Source organism: Mustela nigripes, chromosome 13, assembly GCF_022355385.1.
Source record: "Mustela nigripes isolate SB6536 chromosome 13, MUSNIG.SB6536, whole genome shotgun sequence".
NCBI lineage: Eukaryota > Metazoa > Chordata > Mammalia > Carnivora > Mustelidae > Mustela > Mustela nigripes.
In genome coordinates, this window is record NC_081569.1 from 137,123,740 (window position 1) to 137,143,583 (window position 19,844).

At 45.1% G+C, this 19,844-nt stretch overlaps 1 protein-coding gene across 1 annotated transcript in view; it reads left to right on the forward strand.

Moving 5' to 3' along the window:
• The window catches only part of AK7 (adenylate kinase 7), a 78,280-nt gene that overhangs the window by 21,637 nt on the left and 36,799 nt on the right, over nt 1-19,844 (forward strand). The window contains exon 5 of the mRNA XM_059373927.1: nt 11,393-11,503. Within this exon, the coding sequence (XP_059229910.1) occupies nt 11,393-11,503 (111 nt within the window). The remainder of the gene's footprint in view (nt 1-11,392; nt 11,504-19,844) is intronic.

Genomic DNA, 19,844 nt, shown 5'->3' on the forward strand with positions numbered 1-19,844 from the left:
GCTGAAACCATGCTTACTTATCACTTAGACTTTGTTTCTGAAAAAGCTCTCTTTGAGCTGTACTGAGACCTCTGTTCCTGTCTTACACCTTCTCGTGCAGAGAGGAAAAGGAACATGGACGCCCCATACAGTTGTTTTGGGAGCCCCCAAAGCCCTTCATCTTCAGAGGCCAGGTGGGTGACTCACCCGTGCCTCCTGTCTTTGTCCACACGGTAAGGCAGTATGCAGGCTGCCTCAGGTCATTTCCTTCCTTTTCCATGAGGGCTTACACTCTGTCTTCCAGAGCTGTTGGCTTTCTCTACGGATATCAGATGTACCTTGGCCGTTCTGCCCCAGTGTCTTTGTGCCTGTGAACTGAATCACAGTGCGATCCTGTGAAAGACATTGAGAAAGGCAGTTCAGTGAACAGGTGCAGTGCCTCCTTTCATTGGAAGGGATGACAGAATCAGTCGTGCTCAAGGTCAACCAGGCGCCAGCAAGGACAACCTCAACACTTTCTGGCTGCGCACGCTGTAAGAAGACACTGACCGCAAGACCCATCCCAACTTCAGAGATCAGAATGTGGGAGGGAAATGCAATATCCTAGAATCAATGGAATATGTTACTTATAACGAGGAGATACGGAGGGACTTATCACACATTGCGTCAAAGGCCATTTGTTTCTTTCATTGTCTTTCCCTTGGTGAACCGGGAGTTGGTTGAGATTGGAGAGCTGTTTTCTGTCCTTTTCTTGTAAAGGTCACTTGCCCACTCCCTTCTGGTTGCCCTCACGTCAAAGACCTAGCCAGTCATTTGACTCCTGTTCTGGTTCCTGCAGACCATCCAGTGAAGTGTCCGCTACAAAACAATTGTTGGTCTCTTGACTGGCTGCTGGCCTGCCAGAGTGTGCTTGCTCCTTCACTTATAAACTAACTTATATTGAATTGAGCAAAATGGGAATGTATTGGCTCATAAGTGAGAAGTCCAAAGGTGGACTGTAGGCACAGCTGGACCTAGAAGCTCAAACAATGTCCTCATAGCTCACTGTTCTCTTTCTCTCATCTGTTGCTTCTTTCCTCCTGGGTAGGCGTCATTCTCAGGTAGGCTCCCCATCCTGATGGCCCCCAACAGCTCCCGGACTTACATCCCCAGAACTTCAGTTGCCTTTTCCACTTTGCTCATGTCCCACCCCAGGACTGGAATGTGCTGGGTGTCTAAGTCTTGGGGTCTAAACTTGAGCCAGCCACTGCAGCCAGGGGAATACAGAGCTCAGGCTGGCCAGGCCTGGGCTTATATACTCACTTCTAGATGTGGGGGAGGATCAGCCCCCAAACTATATGCTCTGATGGTGGAGAAGACATGGGTCCCCCAAGAAAATTGAGGAAGATGGCTGCTGTATTAGCACCTGTGTCCTATGGCAAGTCCATATCCTCTCACTGTGGTTGTAACTTGTATTTCCTCAACAGCTCATGATGGCTTGAAGTGAGGCTTATAAAGGTATAACCTACATAGAGTTCAGGTAGTTCCTCATAGAGTTCTGGATAGTTCTATGAGCTTTGAAAAATGCATACAGTTGTGTAGCCACCACAGCAGTCAAAACAGAACCAGTTTTGGGGGGTTTTCTACCACCTCCCAAAATTCTCTACCACATACCACACAAAAGCTCAGTTCCAAATGGTCACATAATTAAAAGTAAAAACCAACACTTTTTCATTTTTTTAAGAAAAATTAATAGAACTTACAGGGGAAGAGTTCTTAGGACCCAGCAATGCTAAATGCCCCAAAATGAATAAATCCAACTGCAGTGGAATGAAGGAGGTATTTATGGATGAAATGATGCTGTGTGTGAGATTTACCTTTGAAACCACACAGGAGATGAGGAAGTAGATGCCGGGCAGAGAGGAAACCAGGTTCCGCTGTGCAGGAACCCGAATCAAATCACATGGAAACATCACACAAACCCAACATGAAGGATCTTCTATTAAATAACTAGCTCATAAGCTTTTAAAATGGCAGTAAAAGACAGAAAACCAGAGCTTTGCTCCAAATAAAGATGAACAAGACATGGCAGTTCTGGGCCAGGCGTGATCTTGGGCTGGACCTCTGCTGGGGAAGAGACGCTAAAAAGGTCATCGCTGGGACAGTTGACAACGTTGGAGCAAGGACTGTCAATGGGATAAAATTATGTATATCAGTATTAAATTTCCTGAATTTTATCACCATACTGTGGTTTCCTAGGAAGATGTGCTTAGGAGACACTCACTGAGAAGTTCAGAGTATGTGCACAGTGTATGCAGCCTGCTCTCCTATGGTTCAGAAGAAAGAAATGATACATGTATGCTGTGTGGAAATACAATTAGAAACACTGTCTTCACCCAACCGGAAAATCCCTTCACAAGGGAGCAGAGAAAGAAAACAAATTTACTACCTAAAAAGCATGAAAATGGAATGTCATGCACGTCCTGGGCAATCCACTAAGAGATGGCAAAGGCCGGGGGAATCTCCCCTTTGTGGTTAGCCACGCAGGTTCCACCCATTGCCTGCGTGTTTCCCGATAACATTAACTAGTTCTTGAGAAAGGGGACTTGACAGCACCATCGGTCATAGGTAGTTCGTCCCACATTCACCTAGTAATTTTTTGTGGCCATCTGGGTTAGCTAATTGGCTTCATCCAGAGGAAAAACAGATCTTTCATACCTTTATGGCAGGAGGGAGTTCTGCAACTGAGAGCAAGGGGTGTGGCAAAGTCAGGCTCCTACCTTCCCACAGAAACTAGAAGACAGAGGTGCTCTCTCCCTTGATGTTTCTATTTCAAAGAGGTATCTCCCAGGGCGCCTGGGTGGCTCAGTGGGTTAAGCCGCTGCCTTCGGCTCGGGTCATGATCTCAGGGTCCTGAGATCGAGGCCCGCATCGGGCTCTCTGCTCAGCAGGAGCCTGCTTCCCTCTCTCTCTCTCTCTGCCTGCCTCTGTCTGCTTGTGATCTCTCTCTGTCAAATAAATAAATAAAATCTTAAAAAAAAAAAAAAAAAAGAGGTATCTCCCAGGTCCTTCAGGAAGGCCTTTCCTCGTTAGGAAGCTGCTAAGAGGCTTATTTGGCTTCTAAAAAAAAAATTCACACACTTGGGGCACCTGGGTGGCTCAGTTGGTTAAGCGTCTGCCTTTGGCTCAGGTCAGGATCCCGGAGTCTTGGGATGGAGCCCTGCATTGGGCTCCCTGCTCAACGGTGGATCGGCGCTTCTCTCTCTCTCCCTCTGCTGCTCCCCCTGCTCGTGCACGTGTGCGGTCTCTCTCTCTGACACATAAATAAATAACATCTTAAAAAAAACAAACAAACTTGCACTCCTGGGGTGCCTGGGTGGCCCTGTCGGTTAAGTGTCCGACTCTTGATTTCAGCTCAGTAGAGAGTTTGCTTGAGATTTTCTCTCTCTCCCTTTGCTCCTTCCTCCCCCGACCTCCCCTGTGGGCTCATGGGCTTGCTCACTCTCCCTCTCAAATAAATTAATTAATTAAATCTTTTTTTAAAAAACCACATACATTTCAAAGAGACAGAGAAAGGACTTACAGACCTTTTATCAAAGTATAATGCTCTAAGGAGAAGGGATGGGAGAGAAGCCTCTTACTTCGTTGTCAACAGGGAGATTGAAGCTTCTTGTTTTTAATTTTTATTTGCCCTTAAAATGTTCATGCAAATAGAAAGAGATAATGAGAAAACAATGTGATAACTTTTTTTTTTAATTAGTGGATCTGAGGGGGAAAGAATGTATAGTGGTTCTCCATATTGTTTTTGTAAACTTTCCTTAAATGTGAGATTATATTGGTGTAGAAGTTCACAAATAAGTAAAATGTAGTAGAATCACCCTGGCTGGGAGCAGAAGAAAGCCAGGTGGGATTTCAGTTTTCCCTGGTTTCTTTTTTTTTTTTTTTTTAAGATGTATTTATTTTAGAGAGAGCTGGGGGTGGGGGGGCGCAGTGGAAGAGGGAGAGAGAGAATGTCACGCAGACCCTGCACTGAGCGCAGGGCCGATGAAGAGCTGGACCCCCACTGACTGCATCTCCCAGGTGTCCCTCGGTTTCTCCTGTTGGAGGCAGAGTTGCATTACCCTAGTCTAGGGTGTTTGTGCAAGTCACGACTTGTGATTATGAGTTGAGCTCAGTCAGATCTGTAAGGGCAGGACATCGGAGGACCTGGTAAGTGTGAGGCCCTGCAAACGCGCTGTCTCTGCCGCCCAGCCCCACGCAACCATTGAAGAAGACCATTTGAGTGCAACCCCTTAATGACTTCCTTTAAGGCCTATGACCGCCTCCTTGCCCAGTGATGTTTATCATCCCAGTTGTGGTTATGGTTGGAAGAGGAAGTTGGACTATCTGTCCTCAGATCTGGTTCCCCCTATTCTAGGGACAGAGAAGCAAACTGACAGACCAGGCTGCTCTGAAGGGCAGTTTGTCCCCCAGAAATCTAATTGACAGGTGTGGGGCAGAGGCAGACTTGGGCATCAGTGGATATCTGGTTGCAAGGAACAGAACCTAGCTGGAGTTAGCTGACACAGGAAGAGGACGTTGTCGTAAAGATATAAGCAAGGTCTGCAAAAATCCGCGGTCAGAGAGGCCATTGGGCATCAGCAATCGGGAAGCTGAGCACGCCCTGTGCACCTGTCCCCCTGCTCTTCCCTGCTTCTGTCTTCTTGTCGTCATCCCAGGAAATCTTAACAGCCAATCAAACCTGGCCCTAGAAGGTAGCGGTCATGAACAAGATACGTTAAGCTGGAAAAAATCATTGTGACCTCTTGACTTTAGGAAAGACAGATTTTCAGCTCTGTCACCATGAAAAATGGCTCACCAGCAGCCCTCCTGGGCCTCCCCAAGACACAATGTTCAGCTCTAACGCCACTTTTCAGTACAACGAGTTCCAGGACACTATGGAAGGGACTAGATTCCATGTTCTGGGTCAGTAAAAATCTGGGTGAGCCTGGATTTTATGTTTGATGTCAGAAAGCTGAGACATTTTCAGAGATGCCCTGGGCAGGGTTGAGAGTCCAAAGAGGGCTCCCCGCTTGTCCAGTGGTGAAGGGTGAGCGTCACGAAATCATTTCGCATGCTGGGCGCTTCCCATCTGTCCTTGCAGACCTAGTCCCCACGTTTCTCGGCCCTGCTCTGGCGTCACGGGCTAGGTCAGCAGGCGCGCGTGCCCTCTCCTGCCCACGGGGTTTGGCCAGTGGGGAGTTGGGTGAGGGGATGAGGGAAAGGAAGAGAGAGGTCGGCGCGCTTGTCCTGCGGACCGGCAGGCTGAGCTCCTCAGCCAACATCACTGTGCCTCTTGGGCAGCCTGTCCCCTCTTCTCTAGACCCTAATTATCGCTGGCTTCCTCTCGGCTTTGGGATCTACGAGTGGTACAGAGCACCCCATTACTGACTCCAAGGTATTGGATTCCCCTTCACGCTGTCCACCTCTTTGTTGATGATCCTGTTTTATGTATTTTTTTAAGATCTTGTTTATTTATTTGTCAGAACAAGAGCGAGCACCAGCAGGGGGAGTGGCAGGAAAGGGGTGGGGCGGGGGGAAGCCGACCACCCCCTGCTGAGCAAGGAGCCCGGATTCGGGCTCCATCCTAGGAGCCTGGGAGGCAGGGACCTAACTGACTGAGCCACCCAGGCGTCCCAATAATCCTGTTTTTGTTTTTGTTTTTTAAGATTTTATTTATTTATTTGACAGACAGAGATCACAAGTAGGCAGAGAGGTAGGTAGAGAGAGAGAGAGAGGAAGAAGCAGGTTCCCTACTGAGCAGAGAGCCCTATGCGGGGCTCGATCCCAGGACCCTGAGATCATGGCCTGAGCCGAAAGCAGAGGCTTTAACCAGCTGAACCACCCAGGCACCCCCCAATAATCCTGTTTTTAAACTCTCCTCAAATTACCCACTTTGATGTACTTTTTATCCTGCTAAGACGCCACCTGACACATTGTGCTTAACTGAAGTCCACTGAGTTGGTGGAAAGCCACGACTTCATTATGCAACTCAAAAGAGAAAGGTGAGCATGGATTGGTGTAGACGCAGCTGGTCCCCTGACAGCCACCCTACTCCCCTCTCTTCCTTTCTAGCAGAGTCCTGATTGGTTCAGTGGCCGAGCTGCCCATGAGAGCCATGCAAGAGGGATGCTATCCCCACCTCCAGGGAAAGCCTTATGAATCCAATGAGCTGTGATGGTCCCATTCTTCCTGCGAATGATGGGCTAAGGGCAGGCATGCAAGCTAATTCCAGAATGCCAGAGAGTAACAGCCAAACCCCAAACATGTTGATGCTCTTAGCGGTGGTAAAAGTTTATTCCTTACTCATATGCAACATGTGACAGGTTTTTCTGATGAATGAGTAAGTGTCCTCCCACCTCTGCTTCGAGACCCAGGCTCCTCCCACTGGATGGCTTGACCATCTTCCAGAGTGGCCTCCAGAGCCATTATGCAAATCTACATCAAGCCTGGGGACCCCAGGTAGAAGGCACAGAAGATCATGCACAGGAAGCTTTCCAAACCACGTGTGGAAGACATGTGCATCTTTTCTCTAAATGCCTTTGACTAAAACCCCATCTCACTGCCAAACCCAACTGCAAGAGACCCGGGATATGTCATCTAGCTCTGTGCCTGGGAAATCAGCATGGTCCAGGATCTGGCACAGAGAGGAGTCCACTGGGAGACCTCTGCGAAGGGCTCATCCCTGCTTAGAAGATGCAGCCTTCTTCCCTCTGGAGATGTTGTCCGCTCCGGACATGACACTTGGAACTAATGGCTGCTGCCAGTCTTGTAGGATCCCGAAGAGGAAGGGCACGCCCTGAGGAAGCTAGAACTGAGAGAGCATCAGAAGGGCAGAGAAGCCCATCGCATGGCACCTGGGGCCACCCTGGCTTTTTTGTGTCTTGTTTTGTTTTGTTTTAAGTGGGCTCCTCACCCAACACGGAGCCCAACATGGGCCTTGAACTCCTGACTGTGAGATCGAGACTGCAGCTGAGATCTAAGAGCCGAACACTTAACCACCCGAGCCATGTAGGTTCCCCTAGAGACACCCTATTTCTGAAAGTTATTTTGGGGACATAATGAATCTCATCAGGGTTGAGGCCATTTTGAATTTGGTTTTCTGTTTCTTGAAGCCAAAAGTATCCAAACAGATAGAAAACTGTATACAGGGCATTTATTCATTTTGGTTATTTTTATTTTTTAATTTAATTTTTATTTTCATTTTTTATTATGTTCAGGTAGACATCATATAGTACACCGTTAGTTTCTGATGTGTTCAATGATCCATTAGTTGCGTGTAACACCCAGTGCTGATCATAACACGTGTGCTCCTTAATACCCATCACCAGGTTACCCCATCCCCCACCCCCTAGCATTTTTTAATACACTAACTCATTTGTATTTGTTTTAAAAAGTGGGAGAATCTCGGGCGCCTGAGTGGCTCAGTGGGTTAAGCCTCTGCCTTTGGCTCAGGTCATGATCTCAGGGTCCTGGGATCGAGTCCCACATTGGGCTCTCTGCTTGGCAGGGAGCCTGCTTCCTCCTCTCTCTCTCTGCCTGCCTCTCTGCCTACTTATGATCTCTGTCTGTCAAATAAATAAATAAAATCTTTTAAAAAAAAAGTGGGAGAATATCAATATTTATGGGGCCTTTTTTTTAAGTGTCTTTTATTTTTTAAGACTTTTTAATTTTTTTTAAATTTATTTACTTGAGAGAGAGAGTGAGGCAGAGGCAGAGGGAGAAGGAGAGTGGGACTTGAACCCAGGACCCTGGGATCATGACCTGGGCTGAAGGCAGATGCTTAAGTGGCTGAGCCACCCAGGCGCCCCTAGTATCAGCTTCAAAAGTACAGCCATGTGTTTGTTTTTTACGTGTGAGTCAAGAGCGGAGACCATTACGCTAGCCGACAGCCCAGAGGAAAAAGGACTGATGTGCTGATAGTTACAGAGTAACCTGGTAGGAAGAGTCTGGCAGGTGAGCCGCCTGAGCAAACATAGTGACCAGTGAGAAAGCGGGTCCAACACTGCAGTACAAGACAACAGATTTCAGCCAAACAGAGAGGGGTGATCACTCTGCAGAGTCAGTTCTCCCCCTCCTGGAAGGAGGAAGCGTCTAAAGAAGCTCACTGACTGTGGTGAGATGTTAACAAGACCGGCAGAGTATCCGGAAATGCCACCAGTCTCTACCGTGTGACAACCAAAGGATAAAGGATACAAAGCCGACAAAAAGTCGACTCACCATTTATTGGGAAAGCACAGATTAAAGTAGTCACAAGGAACCAAAACTTATGCGAAAGATACAGGATCCAACTATACTTCATTTGTCACCTGTTTGTAACAAGTGACATTCAAGGACTAGAGGGAACACAGCCCAGTGGCTGGTAACGAAGGTTCGTACGTGGTGTGCAAGCCAGGTCTCTGTTCCAACCAGGCATCAGGACGACAGCTCAGTCCCCACAGCCTGGTCTGGTGGATGGGCGACAGTGCAGCTGGCCAGAGAGAGGGTGAGCTTCCTTTCCCCTTGGTCCCCGTCTCACAATTTCGGGGAAGAGATTGACAGACTATCAAAACCTGAGGCCAGAGAACCAGAGCACCGGGGATGTGACTGTCTCTGATACGGCCATGAGGTTGGAAGGAGAGGCAAATCCTAGAAGAGGGGTGCTGGGCCCCCAGGGAGCCCAGGAGGGCCAGCCAGGCAGGCTGGTCACCCCATCGTGACAGCCAAGGCTCTGGAGTTGCCAGGACTCAAGTCTTCCTGAAGGCAAAGCCAGTTAGCCTGTTTCTAGACCCCAAGTAAGGATGATCAGATCTAGCAAATGCAAATACAGCATACTCACTTAAATTCAAATTTTAGAGAGACCGTGAATAATTTTTAGCATAAGTATATCCCATGGGGGTATTTAAGACATACTTAAACTAAAAAATTATGTGTTCATTTATCTGAAATTCAAGTTTAGTTGGGTGTCCTGTATTTTTCTCAGGCAACCCTGTATGTGAGGCACTCGACATACTTGAGAGATCAGCTCATCACGTAACGTACTCACTGCACATCCACCACGGACCCAGAGCTGAGGTGGGAGAGCTTGATCTTCTCCTTGAACACTGACCCTCTCCCGGTCTTCCTCCCCATGGTGATCGCACCATTCCGGCTGCCCCAGCCTCACTCTTCCACCCACCAGCCAATCCATCCAGACATTCTGTTACCTCAACACCCCGAATGAGACAGAATGCATCTGGCTCTCTCCCTGTATCCATGGTGACGTTCTAGCCCAAGCCTCAGCCTTTCCCACCGCTCACTATGAAAGCACCCTGGTAACTGGTTCCTGCCGTTCCCTCCTTCCAATCCAGTCTTCAAGGGAACATCCTAAGTGATCCTATGAAAATATAATTCAGGTCTTTGTGCTTTAGTTTTGTTTAAAATGCTCAAAACTGGGCCACCTGGGTGGCTCAGTCAGCCAAGCATCTGCCTTCGGCTCAGGTCATGATGCCAGGGTCCTGGGACAGAACTCCACATAGAGTTCCCTGCTCAGTGGGGAACCTGCTTGTCTTCCTCCCTCTGTCCCTCCCTCATCCTTGTATTCTCTCTCTCTGTCAAATTAATGAATAAAGTCTTTTTAAAAATTCAATAAATAAATAAATAAAGATTAAAAATGTTCAAAACCCTTCGATGCCTTTTTATGCTCTTAGAATAAATCTAAATTTCTCGACATGGTCCATAGGCCCTGATCAATAGCCCTGGCTATTACTTGCATTGTCCAATACTGATTCCCAGCTTGGCCCTGGTCACTTGGGTCCTTCCTGCCAACAACTGTGTCCCCTCTAGGTCCTCATCATTGTGTTTCTGCTGTCTCTCTGATTCAGTCCATGTAAAGCCAAGACTCAAATGTTTTGGATCAATTATCAAACTTGGACCACTGTAATGTGGTTGAAAGTTTCCTTATTGAACACTGTGCTTTAAAAATCCTCCTCCAGACATGCCTGGGTCCTCTGCCTTTGGCTCCCATCATGGTCTCAGGGTCCTGGGATCGAGCCCCGCATTGGGCTCTCTGCTCAGTGGGGAGCCTGCTTCCTCCTCTCTCTCTGCCTGCCTCTCTACCTACTTGTGATCTCTCTGTCAAATAAATAAATAAAATCTTTTTTTTATATGGTAGTTCTACTTTTAATTTTTTTTCATTTATTTATTTTCAGCATAACAGTATCATTATTTTTTCACCACACCCAGTGCTCCATGCAATCCATGCCCTCTATAATACCCACCACCTGGTACCCCGACCTCCCACACCCCCGCCACTTCAAACCCCTCAGATTGTTTTTCAGAGTCCATAGTCTCTCATGATTCACCTCCCCTTCCAATTTACCCCAACCCTCTTCTCTCTAACTCCCCATGTCCTCCATGCTTTTTCTTATGCTCCACAAATAAGTGAAGCCATATGATAATTGACTCTCTCTGCTTGACTTATTTCACTCAGCATAATCTCTTCCAGTCCCGTCCATGTTGCTACAAAAGTTGGGTATTTGTCCTTTCTGATGGAGGCATAATACTCCATAGTGTATATGGACCACATCTTCCTTATCCATTCGTCCGTTGAAGGGCATCTTGGTTCTTTCCATAGTTTGGCGACCGTGGCCATTGCTGCTATAAACATTGGGGTACAGATGGCCCTTCTTTTCACTACATCTGTATCTTTGGGGTAAATACCCAGGAGTGCAATTGCAGGGTCATAGGGAAGTTCTATTTTTAATTTCTTGAGGAATCTCCACACTGTTCTCCAAAGAGGCTGCACCAACTTGCATTCCCACCAACAGTGGAAGAGGGTTCCCCTTTCTCCACATCCTCTCCAACACATGTTGTTTCCTGTCTTGCTAATTTTGGCATTCTAACGGGTGTAAGGTGATATCTCAATGTGGTTTCAATTTGAATCTCCCTGATGGCTAGTGATGATGAACATTTTTTCATGTGTCTGATAGCCATTTGTATGTCTTTATTGGAGAAGTGTCTGTCCATATCTTCTGCCCATTTTTTGATATGATTATCTGTTTTGTGTGTGTTGAGTTTGAGGAGTTCATTATAGATCCTGGATATCAACCTTTTGTCTGTACTGTCATTTGCAAATATCTTCTCCCATTCCGTGGGTTGCCTCTCTTTAAAAAAAAAAAAAAAAGAAAGGAATGGGTTATTAAACGTCTTTAAAAGAAAGACATTTAAATTTTTTCTTTTGCTTAAGGTAAGTGTAAGTGATAATAGTTGGCTAGCTAAAATATTTTCAAGGGAGTTGAATCACTGGAAAAGTAAGCAATAGCTTTTCAGATGCTTTATATGAGCTTTCCAGAACAGTCGAACAAGCATTCCAGGCTTAGTAGTTATATGTAGCTCTAAGCTCCATGTCCCTGGTCTGGCTTTTTGTCTTCCATAGGATGATTCTGAGATTCCATTTACTGAAGAGGATTATCGAAGAAGAAAACACCATCCAAATTTTCTGGACCACATAAATGCTGAAAAAATGGTTCTCAAGTTTGGAAAGAATGTAAGTCTGGAGCAGTAAAGCATGTAGAGTGAGAGAAGTCTGTCCGGGGGCAGTGCTTGGTGCACACGGCCAGGGCCGGGCTGTTCCACGTGTAGGTCAACTCCTTACACGTCTCTGCATCTGGTCCCCTTATCCTAACGCCCACGATCTCTGAGCTTCAGGTTCCCCCCAAGATGCGCCCTCCTTGGGTTCTGGTCCCCGATGTTGGTCCAGCCCACTAAGTTGACAGCCTTGTGTTAGGTCCCCAAGAGGGCACAAGCCTTCACCCATTGAAGTCAAGAGTCCCTTAGCCCAGAATAGGCAAATAACTCAGTCAGTGTGGTGGGTGGGGCGGGGGCGGGGCCACATTTCCCCTTTTTTCAGAATCTCCCTCATCTGTTTCTTAGAGCAGAAAAGTACCTATTAACTTTGTCTCACAGATCTGCAGATGAGCCTCTCCGAAGTTAAGTAACTAGCTCAAGGTCACATAAGTAGGATTTGCTGAGCACCGTCCTCAGCACTTCTTGGCCTGGTCTGATCCATTCTGTACAACCCCAGTGTTGTAGACATTCATAATTATGCCCATTTCACAAATGCAGGCACTGTGGGGAAGAGGAGCCCCATGATAGAGCTGTGTCAACCTCAGATCCAGCAGACCGCAAAGACGACAGGGTTTACTTTTATTTTTTCTTGATTCCAAAGCTCCATCAGTCCATAGAGTTGACCTGGACATGGGCACGGCCACCTGTTACTAAGATAGACCTACAACTGGAAAACTGTGAACACCAACAGCTTCTTAGCCTTCTGGTGCAGCAAAATTGATCGTTTTGATACGCAGATATTGTAAAACTGGTGTGTTTCCTATCTTTTGTCAGAATGGATGATGGGAATGCCCTGGTGATGAATGAGTTTACTATATTTAAGAATTATCAAGGGTTTGCTCACTAAGTGCCAGGCCCTGTGCTAAATGTTTGGCTTCTGGGTAGTTCATGTAATCCTTGTGTATCTCCTAGATAACCCTCAAACTCCTGTGGATCAAGGCCTGTTATCATCATCCACATTTAACTTATGTAGAACTTACACAGAACCCCCCAAACTCCAAAGGGTCCATCTACTACGTTTTCCCCACGGGCAGAGAACCCACAGAAGTGACATGTAATCATGGTGACACCTGGTGGTCTCAGAGGATATTACCATAGGAACTTTGTCCTCACCTTCTGTCCTATTAAAACAAACAAAACAAAAAAAATTTTTTTTTAACCTCTGGCAATATAAACACTACAAGTATAAAATGTTTGAAGGAAATAACAGTGGGATTGAGACTTCTAGCCCCTTTTCTACCCATTGATTGATGACCTTCTCTAAGTTATTAAAGTTTTGGAGTAAAATGAATAAAGGCACTAGACTAGACAGGTCTAAATTTCTTCCAATTTCAAATCTTGTGAGTGTATTATTTTATTAAGCATTAAGCATTGCTGAAGATCAAGAATCCATGATTTCTTGATCATTTATGTTCCGTTATCTAGAACATATGGTCACATACACACAAATAATTGATGTAACTGATAAAGTGGAGAATCTTACCATTTTAATATCTGTTTTCTTATAAAAACATTAAATTTGTCTCATGATCCAAATAATACAATCAAAACTTTATTTTAAAATACATTTTTTGTGGGGCATCTGGGTGGCTCAGTCGGTCAACTCTTAATCTCAGCTCAGGTCTTGATCTCAGGGTTGTGGTTTCAAGCCCCAAACTAGTGGGGTCCTTATCTGGTTTTGGAATCAAGATCATGCTGGCCTCGTAGAATGAGTTTGAAAGTTTTCCTTCTGTTTCTATTTTTTGGAATTTGAGAAGAATTAATATTATCTCTTCTTTAAATGTTTGGTAGGGACGCCTGGGTGGCTCAGTTGGTTGGGTAGCTGCCTTTGGCTCAGGTCATGATCCCAGCGTTGTGGGATCGAGTCCCACATCGGGCTCCTTGCTTGGCAGGAAGAGGGAGCCTGCTTCTCCCTCTGCCTCTGCCTGCCATTCTGTCTGCCTGTGCTTGCTCTCTCTCCCTTTCTCTCTCTCTGATAAATAAATAAAATCTTAAAAAAAGTTTTTTTAATAAATAAATAAATAAATATTTGGTAAAATTCCCCTAGGAAGCCATCTGGCCCTGGACTCTTGTTTTTTTTTTTTTTGTTTGTTTGTTTTTAATTAATTTATTTATTTGACAGAGACAGAGATCACAAATAGGCAGAGAGACAGACAGAGAGAGAGATGAGGAGAAGCAGGTTCCCTGCCAAGCAGAGAGCCCCATGCGGGACTCGATCCCAGGCCCCTGGGATCATGACCCGAGCCGAAGGCAGAGGCTCAACCCACTGAGCCACCCAGGCGCCCCTGGACTCTTGTTTGTTGGGAGATTTTGGATGACTGATTCAATTTCTTTGCTTGTTATGGGTCTGTTCAAATTTTCTATTTCTTCCTGTTTCAGTTTTGGTAGTTTGTATGTTCCTAGGAATTTATCCATTTCTTCCAGATTGCCCAGTTTGTTGACATGTAATTTTTCATAATATTCTCTTATAATTGTTTGTATTTCTGTGATGTTGGTTGTGATCTCTCCTCTTTCATTCATCATTTTTTTTTTTTTTTTTTTTTTTTTTTGCTTGGGTCCTTTTTTTCTTTTGATAAGTCTGGCTAGGGGGTTATCAATTTTACTTTCAAAAATCAAGTTCTCGGGGCGCCTGGGTGGCTCAGTGGGTTAAAGCCTCTGCCTTCGGCTCAGGTCATGATCTCAGGGTCCTGGGATCGAGTCCCACATCGGGCTCTCTGCTCAGCAGGGAGCCTGCTTCCTCCTCTCTCTCTGCCTGCCTCTCTGCCTACTTCTGATCTCTCTCTGTCAAATAAATAAATAAAATCTTTAAAAAAAAATTAAAAAAAAAAACAAAAATCAAGTTCTCAGTTTCATTTATCTGTTCTACTGGCTTTGTATCTATATCATTTATTGTCATTCTAGTTTTTATAATTTCCCCTCTTATGCTGGCTTTAGGCTTTATTTGCAGTTCCTTTTCTAGCTCCTTTAGGTGTAAGGTTAGGTTGTATATTTGAGACAGTTTTTGCTGGCCTGTATTGCTCTATACTTCCCTCTTACTTACTTACTTACTGCCTTTCCTGCATCCCAAAGATTTTGGACTGTTGTGTTTTCATTTTCATTTACCACCATGTATTTTTTAATTTCTTTTTTGATTTCCTGGTTAACCCATTCATTCTTTAGAATGATGTTCTTTAACTTCCATGTATTTGTGGTCTTTCCAACTTTTTTTTTTTTTTACAGTTGACTTCAGATTTCATAATGCTGTGGTCTGAAAATATGCATGGTGTGATCTCAATCTTAGTTTCTTGAGGGCTGATTTGTGACCCAGTATGTGATCTATTCTGGAGAATGTTCCATGTGCACTCAAAAAGAATGTGTGTTCTGCTACTTTAGGATGAAATACTCTGAGTATATCTGTTAAGTCCATCGGGTCCAGTGTATCATTCAAAGCCATTGTTTTCTTGTTGATTTTCTGCTTATAAGATCTGTCCACTGCTATAAGTTGGGTATTAAAGAGCCTTACTATTTTGGTATTATTATCAATGCATTTCTTTAAAAATTTGTTATTAATTGATTTATGTATCTGGCTGCTCCCAAGTTGGGGGCATAAATATTTATAATTGTTAGATCTTCCTGTTGGCTAGACCCCTTAATTATGATATAGTGTCCTTATTCATCTCTCATTACAGTCTTCGGTTTAAAATCTAGTTTGTCTGATGTAAGTATGGCTACTCAGGCTTTCTTTTGATGCTTATTAACACGATAGATGATTCTCCACCCCCTCACTTTCAATCTGGATGTGTCTTTAGCTCCAAAATGAGTCTCCTATGAGCAGTGTATAGATGGGTCTTGTTTGTTTGTTTGTTTTTATTCATTCTGATACCCCGTGTCTTTTGATTAGAGCATTTAGTCCATTTATAGTTAAAGTAATTATTTTTTAAAAGATTTTATTTATCTATTTGACAGAGAGAGAGAGAGAGATCACAAGTAGGCAGAGAGGCAGGCAAAGAGAGAGGGGGAAGCAGGTTCCCAGCCGAGCAGACAGCCTGACGCAGGCCTGGTTTAGTGGTCGTGAAATCCTTTAGTTTTTGTTTGTCTGGGAAGCTCTTTATCTTTCCTTCTATTCTGAATAACAGCCTTGCTGGAAAAAGTATTCTTGGCCGCATGTTTTTCTCTTCCAGCAGGTTGAACATATTTTGCTGCTCTCTTCTGGCCTGTCAGGTTTCTGTGGAGAGATCTGCTACTAATCTGACTTGTCTTCCCTAGCAGGTTAGGGCTTTCTTTTCCCTTGCTGCTTTCAGGATTCTTTCCTTTTTTGAAGATTGATTGATTTATAAGAGAAAGAGAGAGAGATAGTACACGATCACCCAGAGGGAGAGGGAGCCGGAGAAGCAGACTCCCAGGACCCTGCGATCATGACCTGAGCCAAAGGGAGACAGTTAACTGACTGAGCCACCAGGTATCCCAGGATTCTTTCCTTAACTCTCTATTTTGCAGACTTTACTATGATATGTCTTGGTGTTGGACAGCTTTTGTTGAATTTGATGGGAGTTTTCTTTGCATCCTGGATTTGGATGTCTGTGTCCTTCCTCAGATTAGGGAAGTCTTCAGCTCTAATTTGCTCAAACTTTCTGCCCCTTTTTCTCTCTCTCCATCTTCTGGGACTCCCATAATATGAATGTTACTACACTTTATGGAGTTGCTGAGTTTCCTAAGCCTACATTCATGATCCAATACTTTTTTTCCCCTCTTCTTTTGAGCTTCATTATTTTCCTTAAATTTTACCATCTGTGTCACGTATTTGTTCCTCTGCTTCTTTCCTCCTTGTTGTCGTGGCATCCAGTCAGTTTTGCATCTTGCTTACAGCATTTCTTATTTTGACCTGACTAGTTTTTTAGTTCTTTTATCTCTTCAGTGTCTTCTATGCTTTTCTCAAACCCAGCTGGTATCCTTGTAATTGTTATTTTAAATTCTGGCTTGGGCATATTACTTACATCTGTTTTGATTAGATCTCTGGCCATGACCTCTTCATGTCCTGTCTTGTGGCTTGAATTCCTCTGTCTTGTCATTTTGTGTAGGTTACTGGTGTGTGCACTTCTCTTGTTGTATGTGTGTGTGTGTTAGGAAAGCCTGTTATAGCTCCCGCTCCTGAGAATAATGTCTATATTAAGAAGAGTCCTATACTGTCCAGGACCTGGGGCTTCAGCAAGTGTCTCACGGTGTGCACTGTGTTGTTGTGTTTTCACTGCTCCTTCCCTGAGGTCAGTCTTCTGCAGAGTTTCTCCTGCAGTGGGGGATGTTTGGACTTCATCCACAGTGTGGACGTTTTAACTAGGTGTATTTTGGTTTGCTTGTTAGGAGACTAGATCCTGTTTTCCATAGAGATGGAGCTTTGCAGCAATCTGTGATCAGTGGACTTGGTGTGAGCGAGGGGTGTGTGCTGGTCCTCTTAGGAAGGGTCCTGCGGCGCTGGTTCTCAGGTTGACTTGCCCTAGTAAGATGTACCTGCTTGGTGCAGGGGGGTGGTGTTTGACTTAATCAGCTCCAGCCACCACAAGGGGGCGGGGCACTGTGCTGCTCAATGATGTCTGTCCTTGCTGGTGGGGGGCGGGGTGGGAATAATGGCATCACCCCTCGCTCTCCTCCTCGGAGAGGGGAGTTTGCACCCACCACTATTCAGGAAGCCCCACAAAAGAATCCTCTCCCCTCTTGTTTCCCTGGCTTCCATAAGATCTCTGGCCTCACCCTGTCTGTGTCCAAGCTGTCTGCCTGCCAGGCAGCACAGTACTCCTCTATGTTTTATCTGGGGTACACAGCTGGGTTTCAGAACTCCATATCTTAGGCCCTTGGTACACAGGAACCTGCGCTGATCTCTGGGGGAAGGGTTTTCCCATGCTGTGGCCAGTGCTGGTTTGTCCCAGAACAGTAGTCACACAACCATGCAGCAGTTCGAGGTTTATAGCACAACAAAAAGCCAGCACCACGATATACTGCCCTCAGCAGGTGTCTCTGTTCCTATGCAAATGAACAAGGCAGCATGTTGGTGCCTGCCAGCATTTTGTCCCTGGAGAGGCAGCGCCACCACTTCATTCTGAAATGCACTCCAAGAAGGGGAGCACTGCCTCTCCCAGTGCAATCCGGGGGATCCTCAGACACTGCCCGCTCTCTCCTTCCACGCAGGAGTGCTGCTATGACCACCAGGTTCCACCCAGCAAGTGGACTTCTAAAAGTCCACTTCTGGACTTTAGAAGTCTGGTGCAGACTTCTAAAACTTCAGACTTTGGTTCCAGTGCTTGTAAAAACTTGCAGTAATCAGCCACTGTACTTGTCCCAATCCGTGGTTTGCGGAAGTGTTTCTCTTGGGCAGTCCCCCCACATGATGCTTTCTCTCTGTTTCTCTCTCTCTCTCCCCTCTCCAAGATCAGGGCTCCCTCCCTTCTGCAGTATTCATGATTCTTTTTTTCCTGGAATCATGTCTCTGCACCTCCTACCTTCCATAATGTGGCTTCTTTTCTCTCTAGTTCTGCAGTTTGTTCTCTCAGCATTCGGATTGATTTCTTGGGTGTTCAGAAAGACTTCATATTTATCTAGCTGTGTTGGGGGGTGAGGCAAGCATAGGGACCCCCTGCTGCTCTGCCATCTTAACTCCTCCTCCAGTGTTACCTTTTTTGTCCATTTATCACTGAATTGCTTTTTAGTCAGAGGATGTGGTCTGGGTGGTGGCGATTATGTAGTTTTTGATGAGATGCTTTGCTCCATAGTACACAGCCAGGGTTGTTTTTATTTTAAATTTCATACGGACTTGAAAAACCTGTGTTTTTCAAACCTGTGTGCAATTTCCATTATGTCTCCTTAGGTCAAGTTTCTTTCTTTCTTTTTTCTTTTTTTTTTAAAGATTTTATTTATTTATTTGACAGACAGAGATCACAAGTAGGCAGAGAGGCAAGCGTGGGGGGAGGCCGAGCAGAGAGCCTGATGTGGGGCTCAATCCCAGGACCCTGAGATCATGACCTGAGCCGAAGGCAGAGGCTTTAGCCCACTCAGCCACCCAGGTGCCCCTAGGTCAAGTTTCTTAATGTTATTTTGCATCTCTTACTAGTTTGGGGGCCTCCTGAATTTGTCAATTACTAAGAAGGGGTATACTAAAAAAATCTCCCACTATGGAGTAAACGTATCCATATCTCCTTGAAATTACTTTAGATCTTTGCTTTGTTCATTTCAAGGCACATTCCTATAACCCCTTCACAGTGTTACACATTGTCAGAATGAAACTATAAAATCATTTTGTTTTCTTAACATTGGGAGCAGGCTAATATCTTAGCCATTTCTGCAGATTTCCAGACCATTCTTGGGTATTAATGAAATCTTTCCTAGCTCTCACAAAGGCTCAGATAGGTTTAATATTAAAGTCATGAGTCTAGGGGCACCTGGGTGGCTTAGTCTGTTGAGTGTCTGACTTCAGCTCCGGTCATGATCCCAGGATCTTGGGATCCAGCCCTGTGTTGGGCTCCCTGCTGAGCAGGAAATCTGCTTCTTCCTCTCCCACTCCCCTTGCTTGTATTCCCTCTCTTGCTATCTCTCTCTGTGTGTTGAAATAAATAAATAAATAAATAAAATCTTTAAAAAACATAAAAATAAAGTCATGAGTCTATCATGAAATCTTCAACTTCTCTTCTGCCGGCTCAGCCTGATTCAGGCTCACATGAATGCAGGAGGGAGGGAGGCTAAGGCGTGATCCGCTTTCTTCCTCTCTCCACCTTAGTCAGCTCCCTTCTCTCCTGTTCTCTGTTCCTTGCTCTACCACCTGCCTGTTCTTTTTTTTTTTTTTTTAGAGTTTATCTATTTGTCAGAGAGAGAGCGCAAGAAGGAAGAGCAGCAGGCAGAGGGAGAAGCAGGCTCCCTGCTGAGCAATGAGCCTGATGCGGGACTCGATCCCAGGACCCTGGGATCAGGGCCTGAGCCAAAGGCAAACACTTAACCAACTGAGCTACCCAGGCTCTCCCCACCGCATCCACCACCACCTGCCTTTTCTTTGTCATCATCATCACTGTCCTGATCATCCTGTTCTTTTCCTTTTTTTCCAATTTCTTAATTTTTCATCATTATAACCATATTTATTTCATAATCTCTACTAATTTACTTTCTAAAGGCTTTGCAAGTATGATTTCACTCATCTTGAATGGTTCCCTCATCAGTTTTATAATTTTGGCTTGTGAGCTCATCTTTAGGAAGGTCTTTTAGTACAAAGTTTCTATTAGCAAGTATTAGTAGCATATTTTCTT